The sequence below is a fragment of the Salvia hispanica genome, chromosome 5, assembly GCF_029641045.1.
Source record: "Salvia hispanica isolate PSC_SH4W2 chromosome 5, Shi_PSC_v1, whole genome shotgun sequence".
NCBI classification, from domain to species: domain Eukaryota; kingdom Viridiplantae; phylum Streptophyta; class Magnoliopsida; order Lamiales; family Lamiaceae; genus Salvia; species Salvia hispanica.
In genome coordinates, this window is record NC_142696.1 from 9304993 (window position 1) to 9311175 (window position 6183).

At 35.3% G+C, this 6183-nt stretch overlaps 1 protein-coding gene across 2 annotated transcripts; it reads left to right on the plus strand.

Annotated features, from left to right (window-relative positions):
* The first annotated feature begins 117 nt into the window (after nucleotides 1-117).
* On the plus strand, nucleotides 118-4120 carry LOC125191162 (Cation efflux family protein). 2 transcript variants are annotated; one of them, XM_048088652.2, is made up of 7 exons: nucleotides 118-331; nucleotides 2552-2724; nucleotides 2793-2991; nucleotides 3069-3247; nucleotides 3321-3471; nucleotides 3551-3684; nucleotides 3747-4120. In XM_048088652.2, exons 1-7 carry the CDS (start codon nucleotides 148-150, stop codon nucleotides 3924-3926), a joined length of 1200 nt encoding a protein of 399 aa, XP_047944609.2. In that variant the 5' UTR covers nucleotides 118-147; the 3' UTR covers nucleotides 3927-4120. The 2 variants fall into 2 exon arrangements, with proteins under 2 accessions (XP_047944609.2, XP_047944607.2); XM_048088650.2 differs by lacking the exon at nucleotides 118-331 and adding an exon at nucleotides 2228-2433.
* Nucleotides 4121-6183: the final 2063 nt, after the last annotated feature.

Sequence of the window (6183 nt, forward strand, 5' to 3'; positions counted from 1 at the left end):
TACGTATACATCTCTTGAGCCAGCTAGCTTCACCTTTGATTGACAACTACACAGTCTGTCATTTAATGCAGCCTTATCAATTATTACTATAAATTCGAAAATACATAGATATTTATTCAATATGATTTGTTGAAGCTGCAAAAATTTATGGAGTGGGAGGAAGATTTGACAAAACCCTTAAAAAATGAGGGGAGAGAGATTATGAGCACAAACTGGATGAGTAGAATGAGAGATGATTTCATTCAAAGATTGCCACAAAAACTCAAATCTGGGCTGGATTCTGAGGATCTTTTCGATCTTGATCTTTCAGCTGTTCAAGGCCTGCTTCAAGGTATCTAATTTAAATTATTTAATCATCTCCCAATAAGTGCAATTATATTTGTTGCCAAAATTTTAAGTAACAGAGTATTCCTGTCTCTTTTATTACAGCTAGTTCAAACTAGGACTGCCCCGACATGAATAATTACGTAATTAAATTTAAGAATGATTGCTAGCTCTTCATTAATGATTCAATTCACTTTTGTGCGTGGTCAAAAATATCAGCAATAAACTAAACTTGAAGAAATGGACAATCTTTTTGTTTACTACCTAATCAGTTGACTACTTATTTTTTTAATTAATTTTCTCGATTTCATATTCACCTAATCTGTTGTTGAGATGTAGATCTTGGAAACATTAATTTGATTTGTTTAATCATCATTGTCTAGCTTCGAAATGCACTTTTCTTCTAGGTGAAACTTCACTTATATATTGGGAGGTCATAACTTAAAGTCGAAAGTATTAATTCCATGATCCAAACAAGTACTCCATCCGATCCACCATAAACGACTCAATTCGGTTTTAGTATATTCCATTTAAAGTGAATTATTTTTTTTTGACAAAACAATTACTCTCTCTTGCTTTATTTTAACTCATTTACTTTATTATTCTTCCTATTTTATTCTCACTCTAATATCATTTTCTAATTTTGTGGCCAAAAAAAATGTCTTCGTTTATGACATAACAGAAGGAGTACGTTCGGCCGCAACTAATAATCCTGTTATTCTATTATATTCCTTCTATAAAATTAATCATCTTTCATTTAGCAACATCGGCCATAATATTCCTATTTTTTGTCTCTCTTCTATTTATTCACATTTATTTATTAATATTTCCATTACTTTTTTCTTTCTAAACTACTAGTACTACTTTGCTAATTTTACTTTAATAATCTTACCTTCTACCACTAATAATCACGGTAGTGGCCAGTCGATTCATAGATTAACACTTTGCTAAATATACCATAGACCTAAGAGTCTAAGACAATTTTCACCACTAAGCATACTTGACTAATAAATCTCTCATAACCAAAAAATGCATTTTTTCGGTATTCTAGCTAGCTAATTTAGTTGTTTTTAGTAGTACTCTTACCAGCTGTGATTTCATTAACCAACTTCTTTTTCACTACATAAATTGACAAGATACACTTATTTAAATGTTTTATGCTTAATTAGGACAAAGTAGATTTGAAAGCTATATAGACACGCAATACCACGTAGTACCATCTATGGACTATGATTGCAAATTAACGAAACATGTATAGTATTTATTATTTGTGTGGAAGTACCATCGATAATTTTTTTATCATTACGCCACTTGAAATAATAGATGTTCCATTTAATTGAAAAAGAATTTTTTATCAACATATATAGTATATACAGATTCCAAGTATAGTTTAGCCTCGAATTTTATTTTTTCCAAAGACAAATTAAAGAATAGAAGCATATATTATTAAATTCAGACAATTTTTAAACAAATTTATAGCAAACGAAGTATCAACTCTTTGGAGATACATATTTGTAGCCATGAGACCTGGTCAATGAAAATCCATGCATAAAATGAGGGAAGAGGTTTTATGAAAGTCTTATGCAGTCCTTCAATATTCTTTACAAATCATCACATAAACAAACAAATAAATAAATAAAAGGGGCATATAATTAAATAGCAGAAGCAGTTGAGTTACACATGTTATAATTATGGCTGTTGAATGGGATTCTCTCAAACCATGTTCTCATTTATCTAAACTTGTCTTAATGTGTTTGTTCACATCTTGTTTTCCTTTTCTTCTCTCAGATTCACAAACACCTTAATTTTGTTATACACATGTTTCATATAAATGAATGATTGATTTTGGTGTAGGGAAAAAGAGAAATTCTCAAATAATTTTTGTCTATTTTTTTTTTTTTTTTTTTTTTTTTGTGGGGTGAGCAATGGATGAGAAAACTCCATTGTTGAGCAATGAGAAGCTAAAAGTGGTAAATGGTAAAAGTTGGAACTCAATCAATACTCTGAAATGTGATTTCTTATCAAAGTTGCCTGAGAAGCTAAGGAAATGCCTTGATCCTGAGGCTCCTTTACATCTTGATGTTTCTAAAACAGCTTGCTTATCTCAAGGTAATCTTGAAATGGAGATTAATCTTGTATTCTAAAGGCCATTTCTCATGTGTTGATCAACTTATATGATTGCATTCATTTTTAGACCAAAACTTGTCTTTGATCCTGTCTTGTTTAGGTGAGAAGGAGTACTATGAAAGACAATTTTCCACCTTAAAATCGTTCGAGGAGGTCGACTCCCATGACTCACCCAATGTGATCGACGAAGAGCTAGACCGTCAGGAACAGGCTCAGCAGGAAAGAGCTATGAATATTTCAAACTGGGCTAATGTTTTCCTCCTTGCATTCAAGGTACATGAACATCCTTGGTTTTTACTATCGAAACATGGAGTACTAAAATTTTCTCGATTTGCTGTCAGATTTATGCCACGGTACAGAGTGGCTCCTTGGCCATTGCAGCCTCAACGCTCGACTCTTTACTCGACCTAATGGCCGGAGGAATACTATGGTTCACTCATCTCTCAATGAAAAGCATAAACATTTACAAATATCCCATTGGAAAACTCAGAGTGCAGCCAGTAGGCATCATCATCTTTGCTGCAGTAATGGCAACTCTAGGTAGCTTTCTCCTCCTCTTCTCCAAATCCACTTCAAATATTCGGGTTTTTCTTACTCGAATATCCAAAATCATACAGGCTTCCAAGTGCTAATACAGGCTGTGGAAGAGCTAATAAAAAATGAACATTCACCAAAGATGAACTCAACTCAATTGTTCTGGCTCTATGTCATTATGCTCACAGCAACTGCAATTAAACTCGTTCTCTGGATTTATTGCCGAAGCTCGCGAAACAAGATAGTTCGCGCCTATGCCAAGGTACTTATCTCGTATTTGAAACCTTTGATCAGCCAATTTGTCACCAATGATAACTTTTAGTATGATAAAATAGGACCATTACTTCGACGTGGTGACAAACTTGGTGGGATTGGTGGCTGCGATTCTTGGCGACAGATTTTACTGGTGGATTGACCCGGTCGGTGCTATAGCTCTTGCTGTCTACACAATCGTAAACTGGTCAGGAACCGTGCTCGAAAATGCAGGTATGGCCTTAAAATTCTTACCTTATACTATGCATAAAAAATCTAGTTTGTTTATGTTTGGTGGTTGTTTTTGCTGCAGTTTCACTAGTTGGACAGTCGGCTCCTCCAGAAGTACTGCAGAAACTTACGTATCTTGTCCTAAGGCACGACCCGAAGATCAAGCGTGTAGACACGGTCCGTGCCTACACGTTTGGGGTTCTATACTTTGTTGAGGTAAGGCCGTTATTATTAGATACTAACGCGCTGAGGCTGAAAAGCACGTTTTGTCCGAGCAGGTGGATATCGAGCTGCCAGAGGATCTGCCGTTGATCGAAGCACATGCGATTGGAGAGTCGCTACAGATCAAGATAGAGCAGCTTGAAGAAGTGGAGAGGGCATTTGTTCATCTTGATTATGAATGTGATCACAAACCAGAGCATACCATTCTCAGCAAACTCCCAAATACAGACCCCTAGATTTTCAAAGCTGCTTGTTAGTTTGAAATGCTATTGTAAAAAATTGCAGTTTGGTTGGAAACATGAATATATGCCTGCAGTAGGCTAGATGGTGAAGTTGTTCAATTCCAAGATAGAGTTTGCAAATGGCACAAACAAAACATATCATTCAACTCTCTCAACTTTCATAACTTACTCTAGTAATTCTTTCAGAACTCTCTCCTCCTTTCTCAGAAACTTTCTTTTAGCTTGGATTAAGAAGCTGCTTCTCAATTCCTATTTGTTACTCTAAAATATACTCCCTCCGTCCAATAAAAATTGGGACTTTGGTGACGACACGAGTTTTAATGCACAGTCAGTAAAGTAGGAGAGATGTAGAAAGAAAAAGTTATTGAAATATTGTTAGTAGAGAATAGGGTCACCTCATAAGAGAGAAAAACATACAATAAAGGAAGATGGTGGATGGTCCAAAATAGATAAAGAAGACAAGACTATTTTTATGGGACGGAGATTGTATTTGTTTAAGTTCAGATGCGAATTTTTTATCGATGCATATTGTGGGAGGATGCAGAATCGAACATACCAAAAAAGGAAGATGATGGACGGTCCAAAATAGATAAAAAAAGACTATTTTTATAGGATGGAGGCCGTGTTTATTTAAGTTCAGATGTGAATTTTTTATCGATGCATATTGTAGGACGATGCAAGATATGTATATCCGTTGGAAAAATCAATGGTGACTTTATTTTTGCAATTACAATTGTATTAATATCGTGTGGAGAAACACATTCTGGCGTTTGGAGGTTGAAGCTGAAATGGGCTCAATCAAAGATTCAAAGTGGCTTTTGAGTTTTGAGTGTTTTTAAATTAAATTTTGTTAAACCAAACGTGAGTAATTTATTTTTGTGGATTTAATTCTTTTGTAAGGCCTAAAGAATTAATTTGGATTTTATTATTTTTGTCCTGAACAACTTAAGGCCTAAAGAACATTATTTAATTTGGACTCTATTACTTTCGGTAGATAGTCCAAATATATTTTTAAATTCTTTTTAATTTTCTTAGATTGAAGATTGAACTTTCGTACAACATTTAGTAATTTAATGTTATTCCAAGTGCTAAAGTCTTAATATAACTTGAAAACCCTCTTAAATATCATAAACGTAAAATTCTTCTTTGTCCGACAAATGCAAAATTTAGGCTTAAATGAACAACGTCCTTTCGAGAACAAGGTATATTTCAAAGTTTGAGTACCGCGTTTGATACCAATCCAAAGTTCAGGTATAAAAATATAGTTCTCTCAAAGTTTAATATACAAGAGTTTGATCATTTGTTGCCTATTGATATAACAACATACTCCCTCAGTCCATAAAGAGTATTATAAAGAGTATTGATAAGTCGTATTCTAAGCCTTGATTACTGGTCAGTATGTCGTGAAATGCATGTATTATCTACAAAACAGTTGCTCAAGTGTGCAGGATTGAAGGATCCAAGTCAGTAGGAGACGATTCAGGTGACGCAAGTAAAAAGGGCGCCAGAAGGGTGCGATACTGACCAGGATGCATGCCAGATAAAAGGCTCGAGATGGAGAAGGAGGATAGCTGGGATGATCATTGACAAGGGCAAAAAGGTCAAAACGCGGGAGAAGTCTACCCTAAAAGTAAGGGCAAGCCTCCCTATAAAAGAAGCCACTTGGAGAGAGATAAGGAGTTCGATCAACGCCCCTTTAGAGTTGGTTCCGTAGAGTTAAGTTCAAAGCTCTCAGTTCGCAGTTCGAAAATTACACTTAGTAGAATTCTCTCTAGAAGATCCATCCTTCAGCATTATCCCACCTCTCATTCCTCGCCACAGCCATGGTCACTTGACGTCCAAAGTTTGCCGGAGAAGTCATCAGTCCGTCGTTCCAGCCAGTTATCGTAGCAGTGTAGTAGTATCATCGCCCCAGAGTGGCACAAACAATCTTAATCGCTTTCTTAGTTTAAAGTTTACTTGTTCTCATCGTTAGTTATTTGCAAAAAACTCATCGCTGTTGCTCTTTGAAGTACTTGTTATTTTCCAACATTTACATTATGAAGTTTCTATTTCGCATGTCACTTTGGTTCGAGTTTGCTTCATTCTGCCTAGGAAAGTTAGATTTAGTTATTGCTTTCAATTTCTAAGTGTTTTCTTATCGGGAGTTGTTGATTCAAAAGTTGTAGCTATGCTTAGTCAAGTTTTCGTGCATGAGTTTCTTTTCTGCGCCGTGATCACCATCTTGCATGTCAGTCAGTAGAAGTAAAGG

Excerpts from the sequence above, each read along its gene's own strand:
- LOC125191162 (XM_048088652.2), top strand. The coding sequence starts at position 148 with ATGGAGTGGGAGGAAGATTTGACAAAACCCTTAAAAAATGAGGGGAGA. Across the intron at positions 332-2,551 it reads TGTTCAAGGCCTGCTTCAAG|GTGAGAAGGAGTACTATGAA; the intron begins GTATCTAATTTA and ends TGTCTTGTTTAG. Across the intron at positions 3,685-3,746 it reads GGGTTCTATACTTTGTTGAG|GTGGATATCGAGCTGCCAGA; the intron begins GTAAGGCCGTTA and ends TTGTCCGAGCAG.